Genomic DNA, 21,969 nt, shown 5'->3' on the forward strand with positions numbered 1-21,969 from the left:
GCTAAATGCTCGGCTACTGACAAACATGGACATCACCGAACTCTTTGGTAAGGCATACCTCAAATGCCAGACCGGTGAGATTGCTGTGAATGGGTTTCGTGTGACAGGACTGTACCCAGTGAATCCCAATGTTTTTACAGGTGCAGATTTTCTTGCATGTAGTCAAGGAGACCACAACAAGAACACAACTGATTCCACCACACATGACGTCACCCTAGAGACAGTAGCTGGCAATGGACTTTCATCTGGATCCAAACTCGAAGATGGAGCAGGACCTTCTGCTAGAAGTGAAGTGGCCACCCCAAGGGACATCTCACCTGTTCCTGCAATTAAGAAGAGGCAAGGAAGTAGGGGAAGGAAAGCAGGGACCTCTCATATCCTGACTTCATCACCATATAAGACTTCCATTGAAATATCCACTGCTGTTAAGAAAAAGCCTGTTAAAAACAATGGAAAAAAGGGGAAATCGCTATTACCAAAAGACTGCGAATCATCCGACTCAGAATGCGACTGCATATTCAGCATGCGAGATGACTCTTCTGATCTCAGTATGTCAGATGCCAGACCACCAAGTTGTGATGATGCTGAATGTCTCTTCTGTTTTGGACAATTTTCTGATGATAAGCGTGGAGAAGAATGGGTTAAGTGCGAAATGTGTGATATGTGGGCTCATACTGAAAGTGCAGGATATGATAATGGACTTTACATTTACGATTTTTGTAAGTAGGTAAATAGTGCCCTCATAATCATAGTGATACAGACATGTACAGTTCAGAAACTTTCTCATATTTGTGACTTTACAGTGTTCATTTATTTCATGTTTTCACTCCAATTGTGTTTATTGTGTTTATATGTTCATTTTCTGCACAATGCTGCCAGTATTCCATATTTGTACTCCATTTTCTTTTGGAGCAATCATGTCAACTTTTAGGAAAATGTTACTTGCAATATAATGTTAGGTAGTCTAAACCTTATATATATATATTGTATTAAAGAACTAATTAAGGAAGAAGAGGGTAGTTTCTCACATATATTCTTCAAAAAATGTGCCATTGAATGGTCAAAAACAAAATGGTATTCCATATTTGTCCCCCTTCTTCTATGGATTTATTACCACGAGTGAAAATCAAACTCATGGAACGAATGGTGCAAGGATCAATTTAAGTTTGTGGGCAATACATATACGGGCAGGAATAATTGAGTGGGAATAACAACACTTCTTCTGGACGGGAGGCCAAGGTGCACACCCATAAACCCAGACCACCAGCCGCCACTGCTACCAGTTGCCAAGTAATGGGAATTTTTTCTCACTATCACATAAAAACTACATATTCCCAAATTCAAATGATACAATAATATCAAGTATTTATTATAAAATAAAAATTTGGTATTACACCTGTAATACCAAACTTCATACAAAATAGAAGTCACCATTTTCAAGATCTGAAAAGATATGACATTACAATTTAAATAAATCTATCAATCATCCTTGCTCTCCCCCAAGTACATTTTTACTAGAATCAAAATATATTTAGAAAATAAATGGAACATTGTAGAAAATTTTGTCAAATATGAAACATGAGGAAATTATGCAATATACATATATATACATACACACACAACTGTACATTGTGAAAGCAAGCGGAATGAAATCAAACAACCTTACACGGTGAACATTAAATACTATCACTATTGCCCACATTATTGCTCAACATATAATAGTATTGCTTTAGAAAGAAGAACCATCCTGTAACATATACAGTATCTAAATTGATTTTTGTCACACCTTTAATTTCATGCAGTACACATCCAGGCAACATATCTGAACATATGCACCTGTAAAACAAAACTCATTAAATATTTAGGCATTTCTCCTGAACCAAATTAGTAATGCAATTTATAATATAAATCTTCACAACCCAAGGAAATAAAATTAGGCCTGGTTCTGAGGAAGATATATTAACTGGGTGGTTGTTATATGTTTTCAACTGCCTATTAATTTTGAAACAGTGTGAGGTTATCTTAGGAAAATAAAAGTTTCACTGAAGTTTCTCTTGTTTTGTTCAAGCCTTAAGATTTATAAGAGAAAAACAGAAAAATCAACCGAATTTTGCAATTCCTCCCCTACCAACAGTTTTATGTGTGTTCAACCATGTTTGAAGTTCAATAACACATCTAGTTTTTCAAAATACAAATATTACACACAGTTTAACACACAAACACTAGCGTATACAGTAGAATCCAAGAATTTGTTTCTTTGGCATAATGAAACCACATATAAGCACAAAAATATAACTCATCATTATCACACAGTGACTTGAAAAAAAAAATCACATATGTACATGAAATATTTGTTAAGTGTATGTCTTTGAAATGTACATTTTGATAAGGCTTATTCTTACAAATGGTCACCAGAACCTGAATCGCTCCCAATGCCATTGGAGACCTCCAGTGGAGTTTTGGTGAAATACATGGAATCCAACCAAAATCTGGTGAAGTCACCCACAACAGATCGATCAGGGATACTGTGGGACATTCCATACATCGCCATCTGAAAGGAGATTCATCAATATAACAATTAGGGGTGTAACAAAACGGTATTTGAAAATAGACATTGTATGCTATGAAAGATGTGAATAAGAGTTCTTTAGCCCTTCTCTAATATTACAAAGTTGCCAAATTTAATACTTAAGGTTCGGCTTGACCTTTGGCCAATGCCAGGGCAGCTTTTTTCGAATTTCCCTTTCCTTTCGAAAAACTGTTATAATACTCCAAAATCTGAAAAATTAGATATGTTTAGAATTCCTTCTAGAGCAGTCACGTGAATCTATGTGTGGTTTGCTTTTGCTGTTGTCTAGATATTCACAATAGTTTCGTGGCTATGTAAGTCTATTAAACTACTGATAATACCTAGATTGATTTTGAACCTACAATATATCAATGAGAATTTGTGTGAAAGAAAAAGATGATGATGGGGATTTCTCATTCAATACTGTCATGATGGCACAGAATTATTGCCAATTAAATTATAATAAAATATAATAAAGATGCAACAAGAAAGAGCCTTAAACATATATTATAAACATGCTCCACAAAGACAACATACCTTTCCATCAACTCCTGCTGTTGGAGTCTTCATGATTTCAGTAACTTCCATCCTGACATCTTCCAAAAATTTATCTGCAACTCCATCTAATGTGTGCATGTATGTACAGCATATGTGGAGACTGGAGAAAAAAAATACTATTTATGAAGTATGTTTTGTGTAAAGACAGAATTAATGACATTTTTATTGAAATTTTCTCAACTGAAATAACTTATGGTGCAAAAAAAGATTTATTAGATCTGAGTCAATACCGATGCCGATATATCCACATCAGCCAATACCAATGGTTGGAATTTATTCACTCTTGTAGAATCTCCAAAAATACCACGCAACACTTTCACAAAGTTTAATTATCCTGAAAATTATGTAAAATGCTTAATGTTCATTATCTTTTGAACCACATTGTGGGAGAGAAATAAATTTCATAATTATATATTTAACTTATGGGAAATTATGAATATTTTAAAGCAAAACTCTGAGATTGAGAGAACTTAGTTCTAATGAAAAACTTACATATTAAAAATGTAAAATTATAAATAATCTGATCCACTTTGAATTATTACAATGTTCAAGTATCGGTATTGTTGTGAGTCAATAAGAGTACCAGCATAAGTATTGGTTCAAAGTGGTATTAGCTCAGCCTTAACACTTACAAAAATTAGTGATATATATGGTTCAACCAGGGTACAAACATTTAAAGTTTGTGCTCTAACAAATGAGCTACCAAGACAATTTCTGATCTCACCTCAATTTCCAAAACTACTTCTTAATCAAAACATTTACTTCCTTAGGTAAGTAAAACAAATATAATTAGGTGATATGCAAATTAAGAAACAATCACTTACCCGGAAGGAAACTGCAGGGGGTTCAAATTCCATCCCTTACTTGAGAGGGCTTCAGACAAACGGTAGATGTGGAAATCGTTTGAACCTATGGCAATGACAGTTGTGTCTGGTTTTCCATACACAAATATTCCATCAATTTTTCTTAAACTGAAAATAATACATGTCTGAAACAATATTTGTATACATAGCTCTGTGAACTAAGTGCATGTGTGTAAAGCAATATTAAATAATTTAAAGTTAATGATTTCTGCAGAAACTATTGTATAAAATTTGAAGCATAATAGTAATTATTAGTCTCTAAAAAATACCATCTCTGAATTACCCATGATCAGTGGCGTACGCAAGGGATGGGGGGCTTACGGGGTTTAAACCCCCCCCCCCCTTGAGCTTGTGAAATATTATGAAAAATGCTGTGAAAAAAAATTAAATGACCAATTTTTCACAGTCAAAGATCTGGGACAATAATATTACTATTACTACTTCTGCTGCTGCTACTACTACTACTACTACTAATAATAATTTGAATTATTATTTCCATGCAGCATGGAGAAAAGCACAGCATTCCAAACACAGAGCGTTTTTCAGAGTGATGCCTTGAAAATAAACATGAGTTTATGAGGTTAGGTTAACTATGATTTAAAAGAGAAAAAAGTTGTTTTGTATCTCACTTGCAACAATGTTCAATACACTGCCGTACGCAGGATATTTTTTTTTCGGGAGGGGCTGGAATAGTAAATGTGGATATCACATGGCTTTGTTTTGGAGGGCAGGATGCATAATAAAATATTTCGTATTTTTGGAGCTTTTCAGTCTATTAAAATTTTATTCAAAGACAAAAATGTTAATCGGGATTCACTTTAAAAGAGGTTTCGCATTTACACATTTTGATTTTTTAAAGTTCTTAACCGATTTTTATTTGAAAATTCTGATTTTCTCAAAATTTCGGTAGGGGCTGGAACACCATCGGCCACTCCTCTACGTACACCAGTGTTCAACGAACATGTATTTTTTTGTGTGTGAACAATGAGAATTAACTAAATAAAGTTCTTGGTTCGTCATAAGAGGCTAATGTATAGACAAAGGCTAGGTGGACAAGAATACAGTCACCAATTCGCCTTCCCATTGTATTGTTTACCGCAGCACGTTTGAAGCGGCTTCAACACCGAGAAGATTACACAATACCCGGAAAAAACCCTGGTCTACAAATCTCACCAAGCTTAGAGCCAAAATGCGAAACTCCAGAAGGCAATACCAGAAAACAAATATTCACAACAGAGAAGTATATTTAGAGGCATATCGCAGGGATAAAGCCCGCTACGCAGCGGAGCTGAAGGATTTTAAATACAAAAACTGGTGCAAGTTCGTTAAAAACAACCTGGAACGGGACAAGTGGGGATTACCCTATAAAATAATGACAAATAAAATAAAAGTAGAAGAAAGTATTACAACACTAAGAAAACCAGATGGCTCTTTTACAAGAGACATGAAGGAGACAGGAGAATTGCTACTACATGGATTGCTGCCGGATGACGAGGAGGAAACCGACAATGAAAAGAACAAGGAGGTTAGAACAAGCTGCAGACAATGTCCAAATTCCATACCCATTGTACCGTTCGAGCCGGAGGAGGTCATTGGAGAATTGGCAACTATGAAAAATGGTAAAGCACCAGGGCCAGACGGAATTCCTGCAGAAATTCTTAAACTATCCGCCCCCGAAACAATTAACTTCATAACGGCCCTGTTTAATTTGTGTTTGATTCGCAAGGAATTCCCTGCGTCATGGAAAGAGGGAAAACTTGTCGTAATTAAAAAGGAAACCAAGAACGACGAAAAAAGTTTAAAGTCGTATAGGCCCATCTGCCTCCTCAATACTATAGGGAAATTATTCGAGAAAATGTTAAACAAAAGATTGCAAGACTTTCTAACCATGTGTGGCAATACAGGTAGCCAGTTCGGTTTCACAAAGGGCCGATCGACGGAAGATGCAATAAACGCCCTGAAGGAGGAAGTTACAAGATCAAACAAGAAAATAGTTGTAGCTATCTTCGCTGATATCAGCGGCGCCTTTGCAAACCTCTGGTGGCCTAACCTGTTTCAGACTTTAAAGAAAATAAATTGTCCAGGCACACTGTTTCAAATTTTGGAGGACTATTTTAGAAATCGCAGGGTCTCCCTGAGGATAGGCGATAACAAACTAACAAAAACCACGACGAAGGGATGCCCACAGGGCTCAGTGTTGGGTCCTCACCTGTGGAATATTAACTTAGAACCTTGTCTTCGTACCCTGGGTGAGAATCCGGACGTGATCAGAGTTATAGCCTACGCAGATGATATCGTCCTGGTCTGCGCTGACGACTCGAGAGCTAAGGTGGAACGCAAGGCAAACAATGCTTTAAAAACCTTGGGAGACTGGTGCAGAGACGCTAAACTAGAACTGTTGGCAGAGAAGACTAAATATCTTATCGCTAAAGGCCATCTTAGCACCAGCAGGAATCCATCCATTAGGATACTGGGATCAGCTATACAGAGATCGGTCAACTTTAAATACCTCGGCGTGACCATGGGAGAGGGTATAAAATTCGGAGAGCATATCAAAAACATTACAGCAAAGGCAGAAATGGCGATGGGTAAACTCACCAGAGTGGCATCGCAACAGTTTGGCCTGAAACCAAGCACAATCGAAGCATATATCCGAGCAATATACTACTCCATTGTGACTTACGCAGCCTCTACCTGGTTTGAGAGTCTAGCTTTGAAAAAGAATGTCAGAGTTCTCAGGGCTTCTCAACGAAGAATATTGTTAAGAACAACAGGCGCGTTTGGAACAACTTCCACAGAAGCATTGCTAACCCTGACTGGACATCTCCCTTTAGATTTAGAAGTAAAATGGAGGGCGAGTAGATACTTTTTTAAGAAAAGAAATGAAGACAAAATGATCTCCTGTATAGGAAACTTCACCCCAACCCTGCATGAAATGAGAAAATCCCTGTTGGACAGATGGCAAGAGGAATGGAACAATGCCGAAAATGGGAGACGGACATATACCTTTATCCCGGATGTCCGAAGCAGCACACAGACAAAAATATTTTATACAGGGGGCCTGTTGCATCTTCTAACGAGACATGGACCGTATGGCAAATATCTTCACCGAATTGGCAGTGCCCTGGAACCGAAATGTACCTACTGCGGAGCTACGGAGGATTCTCCCGAGCATAGAGTCTTCTTCTGCCCGGAAAGAACTGACAGAATCAAAACTTTGCGAAGAGAACTTCCTACGTTTGATATTAGAACACTTCTATGCGAGCAGCAAATTCAAAATCTGAAGATCTTGGCTGACGAAGTCTCAAAAGAAGAAAAGAAGAAATTCAACCCACGACACCGTAACACGGCCCCCACAAACAGGCAACAAACACCGGAAGAACCTAGGAGAAGTTCGAGAATACAAAGACAAAGGATCACCCCGGCCCTCGAGCAGGAGGAAGAGAATGATGAAGAACAATGAGGCACCACCAACTGTATCAAGAAGAAGGCACTACGTGGTATCAACTGGAAGACGGGAAGCCGCAGAAAGAAGAAGAATTCGTCCTGTTCGGATGCTAGGGGAAAAGCACAAAGATTATTTGTTGAGAGTGGCGGAAGCCAGGTTAAAATAGATAGTAATTAAATAAAAAAAATAAAAAATAATAATAATAATAATAATAATAAAAAATATGGTATGCTGGTATTCCAGCACCCGGTGACATTGGCATTCCAATGTCTAATCTAAACTCCATACTAATTAACATCAAATTAAACAAGCACTATATTATTATTCATTTAAATTTTTTTTATTCAAATTCTAACACTAAAAAAAAACAAGAAAAACAACTTAATTCACTGTATGTCATATAATGAAGATCAGAGTGTACCCATTTTGATCGACAACTTAGCTTTTCTATATTGTTTTATTTTATTTTTTATTTTATTGTTGTCAGACCTTATTTATTCTTTTGTACAATTAATATTAACTTTAAAATATTTCAAACGCAACTCAAGCTACATAAGTCATGGACTGAAATAGGAGGAGTAGGACGAACCGACAGGGATAAGAACACCTAGCCTCTGGGGTGAGCAATCTCCCAAACAATAAATTCAAATAACTAAAGGTCCTTAACCTATTGCGATCTGTCCTTGGCGGTTCGTCTTGCGGCATGGATCAAGCATACTATAGATTCCGGGAGTCCGGAATCCGGATCACAGTGCATACATAAAACAAGAAAAAGAATGTGAAAAGAAATAAAATAAACATAACTAAATAAAAATGACCCAATTATACTAAAATATAACTATGTGCTGATATCTGTGAAGACCACTAACAATACTGTAATGTGTAATTGTGACTTGTAATTTACATATAATAATCAAATCACTGTATTGGGAACCATGTATATGAATGTGTCTTATATATTTTCTTTTCTTTTTTTTTTCTTTCTCTTCTTATATTTGTTTTATATATATGTGTGTACTGTAGTAAAGGATAATTTAAATAAAGGTAGTGTGTGCAACAATAATGGGTGAACCGTAAAACGAGCAACTGCCGTCCCAGTTTTTATCAGAGGCACTGGGACATGCGCATACCCTCGAATGTATGCGGGTGGAGGTTAGGATACATTCGGGGGTTCCCCCATTATTGTCTTCTCCCTTTAAAATGTCTCACCTTGTTGACTAGACAATTATTCAAACGACAATAAGCTTAACTATTACAAAATGTTTTGTTGGTAAGAACAGCGAGACAATTCAGATGTGAATTATCAGGGACATTTATGCGGGAAAGAATCCGGAAAAATTCCGGGAATCGAACCCGGATCGCCTGCGTGGTTGTCAGACGCTCTACCGACCAGACCATCGCAGCTCCTTGGATGAGTTCCATATTTTGATTATTTCAATTTATTTTAATATATTTTCTTGTATTTATGGATCTTCTTCACCCTTGTAATGTCTCACCTCGTTGACCAGACAATTATTTCGTAACAAAGAAACAAAAAAATGCTCCCAGGATTTGATAAAAGTCTAATGACGAGAAAGTAATTTCGTTCTAATGTTTTCATAAATACTATATTTATGTAGATCTCTACTACTTAATAGTAGTAGTAGTGGTATTATTAGTATTATTAGTATTAATTTAGATAATTAATTAATTATAAGTATTATTAATTAATTGTGATTATTATTATTTAACTCTTTCGCTGCGGTCGTCACATTTATGCACAGCACGCCAGGTGCCTTGCTCTGCGGAAGTCGCATTATTGCGAGTTCATACTTCCACTCGCTGCGGGTGTCGCATTTCCGCAGTACGTCGCTTTTAGTAGCCTTCAGACATCTGTTGATACTATTTGGAACTATTTGAACTTGCAGTTTTGTTTATATCCGTATGATGTCGCTAATTACGCCTCCGTTTAGAATACGAGCGTTGAGTGCTCTGACATGTCAGTTTCAAATGCATGTTCGAATGTAAACAACATGGCTTTGTCAAGTCGTCAACACTTGTCTGATAATGATGTTACTCAACTGTTGAATCAGAAGGTGAATTAAATTGTGACGATAATAGCGACAGTTTTTATGAGACTTCAATTGGTGACAGTGATTGTGTAGTGTCTGATGAAGAATTTGTACCGCCGTCCGTAACATCATGGAGCAGAGTGCAAAGCAGCATTGATCTAGGTGCGGGAAGTTCGACACAGGCAAGTGCTAAGTTACTTGGTGACGGTACAGTATTTAGCACACCATTTTCTTGCTTTATCAAATATTTCCCCCACTCAGTATTTGAACACACAGCAGAACAAACTGAAGTTTTCACCACCCAGTATCTTGATACTACTTACGAATTTCCATGCCGCTCAACCACTCTGTGTCATCCCGTGTTTTGAGAAATACCATACCATCAGGGACTACAGAATGGTTTGCCAGTGCAAGGAATGACTTTTGTAATTTCTCTATAACATATTTTGCAATGTAATTTTTTAAAATTATTCTTTCTAAATTATTTTTTTCAAAATATCAAAATTTTTCAAAATTTCAAAATATTTCAAAATATCATACCACCAGGGACTACAGAATGGTATTCCAGTGCAAGAATGAATTTTGTAAGTTCTCTCTCATATATAACGCAATGTAATTGTGAAAACTATTTGTTTATAAAAAAAAATATTTTTTCAAATTTAATTATGCAGCCAAGGGATATTGTGTGCCAGAGAATTCCGCAGCTAAAGAGTTAATTAAAGTATAATAAAACAATGGTAATGAGAATTTGGAAAAAAGTTTTAGAAATAAACCCCCCCCCCCTTGATGAAATCCTGCGTACGCTACTGCCCAAGTTTTTTTTTTTTTTTTTTTTTTTTTTTTTTTTTTTTTTTTTTTTTTTTTTTCCCATCAGCATGAAAGTGAACCCACAGTCAGCTTTCTTATCGCTGTTCACAGTACGCAAATTACATTCTTTGTCGTATGCAATCTGGCACCTATATTTTGACACAATAAACTTTTTTTTACATTTGCGCTGGAAAGTATATTACTATTCAATATGTATTTAAAAACAGCATGTTTATTATTTTATAACTTGAAGCTTTTCACAAACTTCACATTTGCATCTTCCGTCCCAGGCCAGTGTTTGAGGCGAGCGATGCAAAACCATTGCACAGAGCCTTGTGCTTCCAATATATGTCTACGGAATGTAAATTCAAATCAGGATTCTAAAAGGCTAAACACAGAACAAAAAGTATGCAGGGAGGTGCTTTCGAAATATTTTTACTACCTTTAAATACCATTCAACAAATGCATGAATAGAGTGAAACAGGTAATCTCTGGGTTTCGTCCTGTCTCCTTCTCTGCTAGCATGATTCTTATTTCCACACAGTAAAATAATATCGAGTTCCATGAAAAAAAAAAAAGGGCAACAATAAATCTGTATGCATTTGTTAAATACAGACATGATAAAATGTTTCTTGAGTGCATGTAGCTCTCAAAAAAGGCTTCAACCAGCGGTGGATTAACATTAACAAGAAAAGTTGTTTACCTTGATGTTCTCAAGCCAGTGTAATTTGTTGTCTTACATTTAGTCTCTTAATGTCCATTTTATTTACTTGAAAATTAAACTTTCAATTCTGTTCAGGTTTTTGCATTGCAAATTTCAACCTACAACTGAATTTTCAGAACACCCAGCAAGATGCCCAATTTCTGAAATTTCACAAAATGTTTACAATTTTCCATTTTATTTCAAAATATAGGGATGGAAGTGACATGTTGCCGAAGAGTTACCTTTCATGTTGTTATCTGAAAATTTCAAGTGATTTGCATCCACAGATCAATGCTACATCTGAATTTCCTCACCAAGATTGATATACAGCTTCTTCCTGGGAGTACTATACATTTCTATCATTTTTCCCCCAAGAAGTATTTAACTATTTTAAACGTGACTTAATACAAATGTAGGACCATTACAGAACTACAAACTGCACATTTTCATCCATTTACAGTTTTTTTGTGGAGGTCATAGTGACATGCTACATAAGTTGTTTTTCTTCTTTTCTGTAAAATTTTAAATTTCTTCTGCTTCCTTTTTTTTTTTAACTTTCGTTTTTGGGAGGCAATATGGATAAAATATACTTCCATTTAAAGAACTGTCATTCACCACAAAAATAAAACTGACCAACTCTCGACAAAATTAGTTATGTTACTATTTTTAATACATCTCTGCACATTTGAAAAGCATGCGACTGGAAATCCTGGCCCTCAAGAGGTTAAGTTTGTCCACAACTACAGGTATCGTACTTTTCCAGTTTGCATTGTCTGCAGCTCTAGTCTGTTCCCCACCATACGAAGGAATAAGGTCAGGTTGTGTACCATTTATGTTCATCTTTCTTGCATTATGTTCAACTATCTGTCCATTAGCAATTTGATTCATAATTTTCATCTCAATGTATGCTAAATGTATTCTTTCTCTGCACACCCTATACCTCATATATATATTTTTTTATTTTAGAATACATTAATTTTTCTCTCTTAGGTAGTATTTTAAAAAATACCACAGTGTTCTTGTATGTAACGTGCAGTACAAGTGGGGAACTTCACTGCACCTTTTAGAGAAACAATGGTGCGAAAACTAGCTTTAGTAAGTTGAACTAATGCAAGAAAAAGCCAGGCAAGTAAAGATATCAACTCACCCTTCTTCGATGTATCTTGCGACTGTAACTATTTTCCTTGTTGCCTCTACATATCCATCATAACCAAAATGCATCAGAGTAGCCCAGCATGCAGCAATTATTCCTACAATACAGAAAACAAAAACTGAAGAATAAGAACAGTAGCTTCTTTATAAAGTTTCCTTAACCAAATGTGAACCAGGAAATTATCATAGCGGTGCATTTATTACAGATACATATTTATTTTTTCTTTAAAGCATTCTCATTAATATGTGATAATAAAGACTTACCACCTGCCCGTGAACCATTACATGATGGAGATCCATAAACACCTCCAGGCCAGTCAGTTATAACAAAAAATTGCTGGTGACGATACTTAGGATCTGAATACAATACTAGAGATGAGCCTTTTGGTGCAAAACCATACTAAAATGAAACAAAAAAAGTAATAAATAAAAAATATGAATCATATATATTTTGGGGGAGGGAACTTTTCTATCATAAAATGCTGCTTAGATGCTCAAAATCATTTACAGGGAAATTGAGGTAAAAAAAATGGAAACGCAATATTACAGATAGTCCTGCACTGTGGCTGTGCAGTCTAAGACATCAGGCTTTGGGCTCAGTCTATGGAACGTAGGTTCAAGTCTCTTGGAGGAAGCGAGATTTTGGCCTGTGTATGGGGCCGGTGACCACCCATCATCCTGAGAAAATTGGGGAGCTACAAATGACTAGTGTAACCTCGTCACAGAAACCTACAACAATGATTGGGGCTTGTCATGCTGACCACACATCACTCTGTAACTGGTAGGATGATCACCCACCTTGGCAGGTAAGAGTCAGGAAAGCAGTTGGTAGGTAGGCCCTGGCCCTCATGGGCTGTTGCACCACAGGTTATTATTATTAATAATAATATTACAGATAAGATGGCCACCCAAATTCATTGCATGTGGCATGAGTGATGCGGTCACTGAAGAAGAAAACACTGAGCAATCAACAACTCGGATTTGCTCAGACATGAATTGAGTATATGACCTTAGGATGGGAATACTCAAATTGCTTTGTAAGGGAAAATCACTTTCTGAAACCATCGCAAGCTCAGGAAGTCTGACAACCAGGAGACAAGACAAGTGTGAAATTCATGGCCGAGTTTAAGGATAAGACCGATGAGGATGGTGAGGGGAGAATGAGTGACCTGGCACAAGAAATAGGTAAGAAAGGTCAAGAATCAGTCTCTAGCTCACAAGGCAGGAAAGACCCAGGCCCTATCTTTGGGATAAACTTCCCCACCAGAGGTCCCCCTTCCAGTCCCACTGCAATGCCCTTGTGTAGTCAAGGCAAAAGGCAAATGTGATGCATCACAGCGAGAAAAATATGACTAGAGTAACCATTATAGAATTGATGAAGAACATGCGTGTTAAGCTGTGTGTCAGTAAATCTATTGTTAAATGTTAATTAGTGGTCATGATACATTTGCTTCTTTGGACCTGAAGAAAGCTTATTTACAAATAGCATTAGACGATCAGGCCAAGCAATTGCTTGTTATGAATACCCCATGGGGCTTGGTTTGACATACGAGACAACCATTTGGAGTTAGTGTATCTTCCCAAATATTTCAGAAGACAATTGAAGATATACTTCACGGTTTGAATTATGTCATACCATATCAAGACCATTTGCTCATTTCAGGGAAAGGAATGCTTGAAACATGTGTACAAACACTGGAAGTTCTGCAGCGTTTAAAAGAACACAACATTAAGATTAATTGGGACAAATGCGTATGGTTTGTACATGAAGTAGAATATCTGGGACATGTGCTGAGTAGGTCAGGAATTAGATCGTCAGAAAAGAAAATGAAAGCATTATTGCAATGTTCTGAGCCATGTAACGTTCATGAAGTAAAAGCATTTCTTGGTGGAATCAATTTTTATAGGTGCTGTGTGCCCAATTTATCGATAATACTATCTGAATTATATAATCTGTTAAGGAAGAATGTTATGTGGAAGTGGACTGATTTGTGTCACAGGCTATTTGAAGCTGCAAAACAGGCGTTGGTAAGTGCTATAGTTCTGGTGCCATATGATCAGAATCAAGATTTGGTAGTGCAATGCGATGCTGCACAAAATGGTCTAGGAGCACAGTTGTGCCACAAGATAAATGGGCAGCTTCATACAATAGAATGTATATCATGTACGTTACCTAAACATGAATTACAATATCCTATGCACGAAAAGGAAGCATTGTGAATTGTATTCATGGTGAAAAGGTTTGAAAAGTATGTCCAAGGAAGGTTCTTCGAAATTTGGACAGATTCTCAACCTGTGGAACAGTTACTTACATTAGATAAGCCAATACCCATTCTTGCGTCACCACGTATTCAAAGATGGTGTTTGTTCCTAGCGTCTTTTTCATACAAGTTGACATATACAAAGAAAGTGGAGTTGGCTGACATGTTGTCTAGATTGCCGTTAGCAGATGTATGTCATGAAGATGATCTTCAAGAGGAATTTGTTTATCAGATGACGCTTACACCTAAAGTTCAAGAAGTTATGAGAAAATGTACAAGTGAAGACAAAATAATGAGCACAGTTATGAACTTCGTTAAGCATGGTTGGTCTAGTGAGATAAAGGGATATAATGGAGATGATTTAAAGAAATTAATTGCTTTTAAAAGGAGCAAGCAGAATTGAGCATGGTTGAAGGATTGTTATTTTGGGGTTATAAATTGGTGGTACCCAAAATAGTGCGGAACATAATACTTAAGAAAGCACACGATGATCATAGTGGTATTGTCAAAATGAAGATGATGTTGAGGTAAAAGTATTGTTGGCCAGGAATAAACGTGGCTGTCGAGGCATATGTTAAAGATTGTGGAATATGCACAGCAGTAAAACCAGATAATTCATCAAGAGAATACAGTGCTTGGGATAACTGTCAATATCCATGGGAAAGAATGCACATTGACTTCTTCTCATACAGAAATAGTACTTACATCATAATAGTAGATGCATATAGTAAATGGATAGACTGTCAGAGAGTCTCTTCCATGTCTTTCAAGGAAGTGAAAGATTATTTAGTAAAAAGTTTTGCTATATTTGGTTTTCCAAAACACACAATTTGTGATAATGGACCACCATTTTCAAGTAAAGAATTTGGAGCTTTCTGTGAAAAGCACAACATTACATTATATCACTCACCGGCCTACCACCCAGAGAGCAATGGCCAAGTGGAGAGGTGTGTCCAGACAATTAAAACTAAATTGGATTGTGCAGTACGAGAGTGCTTAAATAAGAACACACATTTTGACGTCATTCATTTGCTGCAAAAGGTCTTGCTGGCCGTGCAGAGTGAATGTAGTACACCGACGGGTAAATCTTCGCAGCAAATTATCTTTTCATATATGACGGTGAATACATTTGATGTGATATGGAGAAGATATCTAAAGAGGATTATGAACAGATGAAGGAACCTCAGAAGAAAGATGATGATAATTTAGGAAGTAATATAGTGTGGGTGAAATTATCGTTCAAAGAAAAAAGAATGCAATGAGATATGTTCAGGGCAGAATACTGAGAAGAAACAGCGATGTCACTTGGATGGTAGAAGTGGACGGAAAGAGACGAATGGTGCACTTAAACCAGCTGAAGTGGCTGAATAGAAGAAAAGGTACTGAGGAAAATGAAATCGATAAGCGACAAGAGCTTCCTGGAACTTCTACTGGATCAACATTTCCAAGATTTTATGACGAACTTTTGATGGATTTCCCAGATCCAGGTGATGTAATTGACACCTCGATTTTGGATATTGGGGCAGGTTGTAGTTCAGAGTCATCCTCGGAGAGACCAGAGCAACATCAGGGAAGCAAAGAAGATGCCATTAGGAGATCAATCAGGGAGCGAAGACCTCCTGATAAACTTCAATATGTGAAGGACTGAAAATTTTAAAGGAAGATAGGGGAATGTTAGGTGTGAAATATCGTTAGGCTTTTGTTTATGGTTGGTTGAAATATGGAGGTGTACATTGTGGAAGTTGTATGTTAAGCTGTGTGTCAGTAAATCTATTGTTAAATGTTAATTAGTGGTCTGTTTATGTCTCAAGTTTTAATATGTATAAAACGCGTGCGTATTATCCTGTGTACATACACGACAATGCGCAAGGAGGAAGTCAAGTGCACCTTCAGTCAGTGCCCAGGCTTGAAAAGGTCATGGTTGGTGGATTTTACATCAAATAATTTTACTCTGTATATCCTTTAGTACATTTGTACTGATTTGCATAACAATATATTGATTTGTTCCCCACATTTGACTATCCTCTATAGTGACATTTCTGGATTTACCTCGTTGCTCCTGTATATATGATTGTATGTCTGACCTCAATTAATTGAAAAAAAAAATTAAGTTATTTTCTTAATTGGGGAGTATATAATATATTCTAAGTATAACAAAGTTAATGATATATTCTAAGTATAACAAAGTTACCTCCTGCATGTTGAGGCACAAACAGGCTGGGTGCTTCCACTGGATACCAAACCTGGGACCCTTTGATTACAAGGCAACATTACCTCTATGCCACCAGAGAGGCGAATTGCAACTTGTCATGATATGTGGAGGGGGAATGGGTGGAGTAGGGCTCCACTCATTCACAACCTTGGGCATTGGTGAAGGTGGTGATCAGTACCATGCTACATCCCACCCTGGAAATTGAACCTGGGTCACCTCCATGGCAGGAAGACACCCTACCGGCTGGATAACAGTGGCTCTTTTAAATTTAACACTAAAGAATTCAATCCTTGAAACATTAAGAAATATAGAAATTATAATCATTCTCAATGCGACGAAGTTGAAAAATATGCTATGCTAGGATCACAATAGAAATTCTAGCAAATACAGGCAAAGAGAAATTAGTTTTGGATCACTAACATATAAAACATTTCCAATATTAAAATAAAAATCCTACATTACAAGATAGAAAACGGATTTCTTAAGGTGATACTCTAAAGAAAAGTTGCTCTATACAACTATATATACCTTATGGGTGTCGGCTGAAATGCTGGTAACACCTTTCACAGTGAAATCACATGGTGGAAGTGGAAAGCCTGCATCTCTCATGAATGCTGTTATGAAACCACCTAAGCATCCATCCACATGAACAGGAATATTATACTTGAGTCCCAAGGCAGCTATTTCTTGAATTGGGTCTATTATGCCATACGGATAAGTTGGTGCTGAACCTACAAGCTAAAATTAATGGGGAAAGACAGAGAAAATTGTCAGACAAAATCATGTTAAATTGATCCACATACATTCACATTATCACATTCCCAACAGAGTACTCATTAATGAGTAGTCTGCGAGTACCACTCTATCTGAAACATACAAAGATATTATGAGAGGTTGAGAAGAGGGTGGTCTATCAATTGGGTATCAGATTTTCCCCCAAGGAGTTGTTGCTAAGTTCTGAAATTAAACGGGAAAAATGTTCATGGTGTTTCAGTGAGACCCCGAATTTACATTCCCGATTTTTTACCTTTTCCTACATTAGGCACTCAAACTTCTTGATCCCAATAAAGCAAAATACTATAAACTATTCCTGGGTTTTACATGCTTCTGCATTTCAAGTTTTTTTTATCCTGGCATCCTGAAAAATGTAAAATTCCTTTGTATATGGTTTGTACTTGTTCATTTGTGTTCTACTTCAGTGAAAATGAAACTCCACAAAAACTGTTGCAAAAAGAATAAAAAATTATGCATTTTGTGTACTTTCTATGGTATTTAGACTCCACAAAAATGACACTTGACACTTTTGTGGACTCCGGGAAACTCCTGGACTCTGGAAAGCATCGGCTGGTATCATTGATTCAATTCCAACCAATACTGATATCTCGTCCTTGTCATTACTAGACAAAGTTAAAAAGACTACTTATACTATTTTCAGGAGCAAATTAAAGTTCAAATTTTTAAGATCTCCAACACACATACTTCATGTATATATATGTGTGTTTTACTTTAATAAAATTAAAATGGGTTCTTGAACATTGAAGGTTATTTCCACCCACCTAATGATATGAAACATATACAGAAAACCACCATAGATGTTTTTTTCAAAAATTGCCTAAGCGATCAAATTACACTACTTCTTACACACACTATCAATGTATAATTTACTAGCTTTTTAATGTTAAGTCTCACCATGCATGTATTCCTTGATATTGCTTTTCTCATTGCCTTCATATTAACTTTTGTAGTGACAGGGTCTACTGGGACATGTTTAATTCGCATACCAAAATAATTTGCCGCTTTATCAAAAGCTGCATGCGCTGTGACAGGACACACAATTTCCGGATACCTGATTCCTTTCTCATTTTTGGCATAGTCCCTGTAAGCTTTGCAGGCCATCAAGATAGACTCTGTGCCACCAGTGGTCATCTGAAACGGAAACAACAAATTAATTCATTAAACACTGGCACTGAAACCAGTATTAAATAAAAATACAACAAACATTAGGGCTTGTATCAGCAAATACCTTTGTATTGGTATCACCTAATCCCTAATGAATATGTCCATGCTCTGGTAATGAAGTGAAAAAGAATATTGGCAATTATTTTTCTACCCCTTAACCTTCTTTATTCATTCATTCCTTCCATTATACAGGGTGATTCAAAAGTCCAGGACACCCCTTTGTCTCTGAAATGGATGCGGTAATGGCAGATCCAACTTCACCTCAGTACATCGGGGTAAGGGACCCATGTGTGAGGGTGCTTCCAGGACATCTTGGCCACTATCTTGAAGTCCGCCATATTGGATCGAGGTAAATTCTTTCAAATGGCAAAGGGGCCATGTGGGTTATCAAAACACATTAGGATTTACGAAGATATGCAATGCTGTAATTTGTTTTGTGACAGCTGTAACGGTACAAATGTTATTGACACTGAAAGATGGTAACTGTGTGTTGCAGTACCCACCAGAATGGCCTAGAGGTGGTGGAATGTGGTTCCCATCGTGCTGAACATACTCCTCGAGGAGTTTTCTATGGGGTTACTTGAAACAGCTAGTGTACTCCAAGAAAATCTGCTATACACACCACCTTCACTAGAGCATCATGCAGGTCTGTGATAAAATATCACCACAGATGTTCATGTGGGTTCATGCAGAGTGGATCTCACACCTCGAAGAGTGTGTTTGCCATGATGGGAACTACATTGAGCGCATCCTCTAGGACATACCAGTGGGTACTGCAGCACGTGGTTTCCATCTTTCAGTGTCAATAACTTTTGAATCATTACAGCTATCACAAAACTAATTACATCACAAAACTAATTACAGCATTGCATTTCTTGGAAAATTCAAATGTGTTTTGATAGTTGATACCCCACATGGCCCCCTTTTCATTTGAAAATTTTTATCTCGATCCAATATGGCAGACTTCAAGATGGCTGCAAAGTCCCGAAAGCACCCTCACGCATAGGCTCCTCACCCCAATGTACCCAGGTGAAGTTGGACTTTTGAATCGCCCAGTATATACATACACACACACATACATAACAAAAAGTCATCCTATCCTGCCAACAAGCTTTCACAGCATCTAGTGCTACAAATATTTTTTTCTTAGAAAATTAGGTTTGTTGAAGCTTCACTTCAATGTTATGTCTGGTTGTCGAAAAAACAACAATTTGTATCCTGTAGGCAGATTCACAGTTGCAAACTACAAGTTACATTTTCTGTCGGAAAACAATGATTCTTTTCAGTACACTGTTGTAACCAATCAATGCAAAGGCTATCATCTGGAGTGTAAATATCTCTGCATAAAATTTACAAACCCTCCTTTAATAGAAAAAAAACATACAAATACAATGCATACATTGATGATTTAAGGAGGAGGGGTAAAACCCTGCAACTTCAAGAACAGTGTGTCCACTATTTTGTATAAACAAAATTTCCTGACTTTTCCAGACCAAGTCATTACGGCAATTCATGTATTGCCCTGTAGAATCCCACTTAACTAAGTTCTTAGAATATTCATTTCAAAGGGAAACTGAACAATAATCAGGGGAATCAGGGGTGATTTTTATGTATTACTTGCCTCATTTCGACTATGATAGACAAAGACATAAGTATAAGTATAATTTATATAATTTAATAACATGTGCATTAATTCTAATATCAACTAAACACAACACAAAAATTGTAACAAGAAAGTGTGAAATGCCAATAGCCACTTACTGTAGTAGATTTCTACTTGAAAATAGTTCAAAACATGACCTCTTTTTCTGGAGTATTAAATATGCAATTTCTACTGTTACACCAATAATACTCAGTGTACCAAACTGAATGATAATTCGTCTGCAACAAATTTAAGTTTCTTGCTTTTCATATTCTTCTTTGTCCATAAACCTACTTTTAGGGCAGTACTACAAAAATGTAATTTTTTTTTTCAGAAACAGTAAATTTCCCTGACATTTCCAGAAAAAATAAATTCCCCGACTTTTCCAGGATTTCCAGACTGGTAGATACCCAGAATAACAACCAACCTCTTTAGTAAACACTCCAACAGAAAAAAATAAATGAATAAATGGCAGTGACGACCATTATTGTGTGTTATAAGGCTGCATACATACAGGATAATGGTGGTTGCTTTTCAAGGGCTCGTAACTTGGAAACAAGGTCTTCATGAGCACAACATTAACACACACAAAATTACATACAGAAAAGTAACAGGAGAAAAAACGAAATGGTTAATATTCATAGCCTGGCGGCATAATAGTTAAAAATACTGATAAATTTCACATATTTACCTCAAATAAATATAAAAATGCTTATAACTACAAAAACAATAATCACAAGTGGTTTCCTTTACCGTGCCACAAGCATTAGGTCCCCCATGAAATAGATTTGCTGCTATTCTCACAACTTCTGCTTCCATTTTGCACACTCCTGGGAACAAATCAGCATGGAGAGGGTTTGTATATGATGCCAAGCCATAAACTTCTGTGAGCAATGCTATTAACTTCGGGTCATAGTTGTAAACTGCACCTGATGCATACCCCTCTTTCCATTTGTATTCACCTGTGAAAGGAGGCAAGGTTAAGTTGATTTTTATATAATTTTTTTATTTACTATTATTTTTCTTTATTTTTTAATCTTTATGAAATGCATATCACAGTTGATATTTTTCTGTTAAATACAATCAACTTTATAAATTTTGTGAAAAATATGTGCACATGTAAAGATTACATTTTGCTTCTGGTCGTCAGAATTCACGGGGTATATGTTAAACTTTCAAATGTTGCCACTCCTGGGTGAACCTCCTCTAACAGTTCAGTGCATTCCGTCACCCTGAACCCTCGCTGCAGTGACAAACGGGGGGAGAGACCTTTGCTTTCTTCCAAGGAAATCGCCCCCGGCCAACACGACCACTGCTGCCTCCACCCACCCTCCCTCCTCTTTCACTATCAAACATGTAAAAATTCGCTCCCTGATGAACAAAAACTGGATGAAGAACATCACACACAATGTACGTCAAAGGACACATTGATGACAAAACCATAAATATCCATGGGTTTTCAGTTTTGCGGAAAGACAGAAAACACAAAAATGCCAGCGGGCTCTTATTATATGTACGCTCTGAACTGCAAGCTGAAGAGATTTCATATATTTTGGAAGAACAAACAAATATTGAATATATAATAGTAAAAATCATTTAAAGAAAGAAAGAGTCGGGATCTGTGGGATTTATAAACCTGGAGATATACTTTATTCTAAGCTATCAATCCTAGAAGATATTATATCAGATATTAACCATGAAGTCCATCATATTGTGGCTTTAGGCGATTTTAATGTAGATTTCT

At 36.7% G+C, this 21,969-nt stretch overlaps 1 protein-coding gene across 1 annotated transcript in view; it reads right to left on the reverse strand.

The window, feature by feature from the left end:
* Positions 1-1,348: 1,348 nt before the first annotated feature.
* Sply (Sphingosine-1-phosphate lyase) overlaps positions 1,349-21,969 on the reverse strand; it is a 55,091-nt gene continuing 34,470 nt past the window's right edge. Inside the window, exons 4-11 of the mRNA XM_083131255.1 lie at positions 20,979-21,187; positions 18,314-18,550; positions 17,153-17,362; positions 12,416-12,551; positions 12,147-12,249; positions 3,952-4,098; positions 3,107-3,227; positions 1,349-2,551 (exon numbers count right to left, since the gene is read on the reverse strand). Coding sequence (XP_082987381.1) covers positions 2,399-2,551; positions 3,107-3,227; positions 3,952-4,098; positions 12,147-12,249; positions 12,416-12,551; positions 17,153-17,362; positions 18,314-18,550; positions 20,979-21,187 — 1,316 coding nt within the window. The 3' untranslated portion in view covers positions 1,349-2,398. The remainder of the gene's footprint in view (positions 2,552-3,106; positions 3,228-3,951; positions 4,099-12,146; positions 12,250-12,415; positions 12,552-17,152; positions 17,363-18,313; positions 18,551-20,978; positions 21,188-21,969) is intronic.

Source organism: Lepisma saccharinum, chromosome 11 (assembly GCF_977018435.1).
Source record: "Lepisma saccharinum chromosome 11, izLepSacc3.1, whole genome shotgun sequence".
NCBI classification, from domain to species: domain Eukaryota; kingdom Metazoa; phylum Arthropoda; class Insecta; order Zygentoma; family Lepismatidae; genus Lepisma; species Lepisma saccharinum.